The sequence below is a fragment of the Lolium rigidum genome, chromosome 4 (assembly GCF_022539505.1).
Source record: "Lolium rigidum isolate FL_2022 chromosome 4, APGP_CSIRO_Lrig_0.1, whole genome shotgun sequence".
Lineage (NCBI taxonomy): Eukaryota > Viridiplantae > Streptophyta > Magnoliopsida > Poales > Poaceae > Lolium > Lolium rigidum.
The window spans coordinates 236315421-236319404 of NC_061511.1; the positions used below are offsets into that span (position 1 = coordinate 236315421).

The 3984-nt window shown below is 41.9% G+C and overlaps 1 protein-coding gene across 1 annotated transcript; it reads left to right on the top strand.

Annotated features, from left to right (window-relative positions):
* Positions 1-914: 914 nt before the first annotated feature.
* On the top strand, positions 915-2711 carry LOC124648448 (vacuolar protein-sorting-associated protein 37 homolog 1-like). Its single transcript, XM_047188216.1, has 5 exons — positions 915-1200; positions 1749-1788; positions 1923-1969; positions 2155-2317; positions 2605-2711. The coding sequence occupies exons 1-5, from the start codon at positions 982-984 to the stop codon at positions 2709-2711; spliced, it is 576 nt and encodes a 191-aa protein (XP_047044172.1). The 5' UTR covers positions 915-981.
* The last annotated feature ends 1273 nt before the right edge of the window (positions 2712-3984 follow it).

Consider the following 3984-nt stretch of genomic DNA (forward strand, 5'->3'; position numbering starts at 1 on the left):
TGGAGTCCAGAGGTCAGTATACTTCATCAGCGAAGTTTTATCGCTATCAAAGCAATGCTACCCGCAGTACCAGAAGCTGGCATACGGCGTGTTCACAACAACAAGAAATTTGCGACACTATTTTTTGGCACATCCGATAGTAGTGGTCAACGAAGCACCTCTTTCCAACATCTTGAATAATCTAGAAGCTACATGACGTGTCTCCCTCTGGGGAATAGAGCTTTCCCCTCGAGACATCATCTATGAAAAAAGAAAAGCAATAAAATCACAGATCCTACCAGATTTCGTGGCAGAGTGGATGGAGCTGCAAAACACGGGACCTCCAAATTTATCGAGTACTTGGTCCATGAACTTCGACGGGTCCAAAATATTGGAGGGAGTTGGAGCAGGCATTATACTTGTTTCACCTCATGGCGACAAAATGAAGTACATACTGCGGATGACGTTCTCTAACGCGTCCAATAACGAAGCGGAATACGAATCACTTATACACAGGATGAAGATGGCCAAAGCGTGCGGTGCTACTCGCCTTAAAGTCTTCGGCGACTCTCAGTTGGTAGCTCAGCAGGTGATGAACAAGTGTGACACAGTCAATGACAGCATGATCGCGTATAAGGAAGTCTACAACGAACTCGAAAAACTCTTTGACGGCAGCGAAGTTAACCATATCAGCAGACTCAACAACGATGAAGCCGATGTTTTGGCAAACATCGGGTCGCAATGCCTGCCAATCCCACCGGGCGTATTTTGGGAAGAGATAAGTGAAAGTTCCACCAAGCCGAAGAAAATACCGAAGCAGCCGGAGAAGCATGAGAAATCCAAGAAAGGCTCGGGGGCTCCAGAAAACACCGAGGACAAGTATAGATGGATTACTGATGAGTAGAAATCAATAAGTGTAACCAGTAACCTCGAAGGGAGTATATATGCTAGAGTATTTTGAAGGAGCATTTATGCATAGTTGTGTCATGTTTCTAACCCCATATGTTTACTGTGTGTATTTGCACACAATTCCTTTACGCAGCATTACATGGTAATATGATGCATACTAGTTTGCACTCTGGAATACAGAACTATGTTGTACTGCACTGTTCTTACTTCTTATATTGGTGCAGTGTTGATGAATTGCAAAGGCTGTTAAAAGACAAAGAGGCATATAATGCCTTTTTCAATTCTCTCGATCAAGTGAAAACCCAAAACAATGTAAGTATTGTTGCTGCATCTACCATGGTCTATTGTGTTGCTGATTCCACTGTGGTATAGTTGAAGTGTTGTTTTACTTGATAGTTGCTGTTTGTAATGTAATTTTTTGCTGTTGGCTCTAATATAAAAGTGGGCCCAGGTTGCTAACTGCTAAGAATGGTTCCTCTGGTTAGTATTAATTAATGTTCTGTTTTAGCATAAGTAGACATCTTTTGAGCCAGGTTCATTTGTTCCAGTTTTACTGCAGAAATTCTTGTGAGCTTTATTAATAAACCTTATAAATTGATTAAATGGGATGGATTCACGTTATAATTCATGTGAGACTTATTGAATTGTTCAAATCTTAACTGTTCATTTGTGCCTTGGAGGTTGGAGTGAACCCTCTTTTGTAACTGCGTGTTCTTAAATAGTTCAGATGTCATTTTGGCGATTATTTCTATATTTGTTGGTGGCCGTATTAAATTAAAAACAAATTGAGCTACCTGAATGCTAGATCTTTTCCTAAGAGAGCTCTGTCAATTTTCTCACTTGTGGTTCTTTATGTTCAGTTACGTGACGAGCTTAGGAGGGAGACACTGCAGCTTGCAAGTGAGTTACTCATTCTATATCTGTAGATCAAATATTGATGTTTCCATATCATTTGTTGGCTAAAGTACAAAGAAGATACAACAGGATTTTGACTGTCTCTAAATGGAATGCTGTTGGTTCTGGTGAATTTACAGGAGAAAATTTGGAAAGGGAGCAACGGATTTCAGAGCTCAGGAATCAGGTTCAGTACACCTCCCCCCTCAAGTTCACACTTCACAGCTAGCCATGCTATTTTTCCAGGCAGTGTTCAGTTCAAACCATTAGAAATACTAAACCGCATCCCTACTGTAGTGATTTGTGCAACCTTCCTATATCCTCTTGATAATTTCCTCCCTGAAATTATAATTGTTTTTGTGGTTTGTGCAGTGCACTATTATAAGAACTACAGAACTAGCAACTGCTGAGGACAGGTTGGCTGACTTGGAAAGGCAGAAGGACGAGATTATGAGGTCCTATTCTCCTGCTGCACTGCTCTGGACAGCTGCATCTCCAATTCCTATGTTCTCTTCGTTGCATACTTTCTTCGGAGGCTGCTCACTTTGTGGCTTGCATTGAAATTGGATATGATATGCTCCATAACTACATAAGTACTCCACACTCGTGCACATTTACCAATATCTGATTTTCTTGCTATGCATGCACCACACATGTGTACTGGCCAAGTGGCAGTGATACAGCTGGGAGCATAATTGACCCCGTGTTGTTCTTTGGTTGCTTCCGATGTAAACCAGCTGTTGAAGTTGAACAACGTAGTAGTGCTATTTCTCGCGCAAACTTATTGCTGACACGCTCACATTGCGTCGGTGCTTTTCTCAGGCACAATGGCTAAGTTGGACGAGGAGTCGGAGGAGCTGCACCAGAAGTTCCTGGAGAAGGACATCGATCTGACCACCTTCGTGCAGAATTTGCATTCATATGCATAGACAGAACAAAAGTGCATTATTACTAGCTCTGAAATTAGCATAGAAGTGTCCAAGGGTTTTTCCCTTGCAGCAGTACAGGGTAAGAACGAGGGGTGGCGAGTGTTGTCTGCACATGCATGAGAAACACCTCAACATGAGAAACCGAGAAAATCAGGGTAAGAACGAGGAAATATGGAAACCAGTGGGGGGTGATTTTCTCTTATTTTTAGAGGTGCAACACCTCAACATGAGAAACCGAGAAAATCACCAAACTCGAAAACGCAACAAGTGATCTATGCAAAATCCGTTTTCGATGAACTAGAGCTTGTCATGAGAATAAGAACAAGCTCTAAAACATCACATGGATAAGATCCAAATAACAACCAAGAAAGATGATGCAAGGATGCAAAGGTTTGAGCTCTCTCCGAATGATACGATCGAGTTACTCACTCGAGAGCCCTCTTGATAGTACGGCAATTAAATTATAAACCGGTCTCCAACTACACTATGAGACCGGTGAGAAAGAAACCCTATCAAGAGCAAACCTTATACTTGCGCATTCCACTTGAGCTCGATGATGACGATCTTGACCGCAACAAGATGGAACGGCTTTCTTGATTGTGCTTGCTTGACGAAGTCTTGTGGATTGCTCCCCCATAATCCACCATGGGAGAGCTTCTTCTTCGCCGCAACTTTTCATATCCATGATCACCATATGGATGGCAAGAGTCGAGCAAAGGATCTCTTCGAGATGGCTTATCTTGAACTTGCGCTTCATTTCTTCATGGCAAGCTTCAAGCTTATGATCTCTTAGAGTTGGCTCATCTTGAACTTGCACTTCATTTCTTCATGGCAAGCTTTAAGCATATGATCTCTTCGAGTTGGCTCATCTTGAACTTTCACTTCATTTCGTTGATGTCTTGAAGTTAACCTTGAGAGCTCACTTCATCTTCATCTTGAAGACATACTTGACACTTGATCTTCTTCATTTGCTTCTTATTGCAATCTTGAAGCCAACATATGGTTCAAGCATTGCCTATGGACAACACCTACAAATATAACTCAATGCAAACATTAGTCCATAGGGATTGTCATTAATTACCAAAACCACACATGGGGGCTCCATGCACTTTCACTATTGCACATCCCAATGGGTTGGTAATTCATACAGATGCTTGCCGACAACCAAGAGGAGAAGAAAAGAAGCAATGAGCACAAGGATCACAAGGAGCAAAGTGGTGGCAAGAAGCGCAATGACCAAGAAGTAGTCGCAACACTTTGTAGATGATTGAGT

Coding starts and splice junctions, on each gene's coding strand:
- LOC124648448 (XM_047188216.1), top strand. CDS start 982: ATGTTTACTGTGTGTATTTGCACACAATTCCTTTACGCAGCATTACAT. Junction 1,789..1,922: donor GGAGACACTGCAGCTTGCAA/GTGAGTTACTCA, acceptor GTGAATTTACAG/GAGAAAATTTGGAAAGGGAG. Junction 2,318..2,604: donor GTTGCATACTTTCTTCGGAG/GCTGCTCACTTT, acceptor TGCTTTTCTCAG/GCACAATGGCTAAGTTGGAC.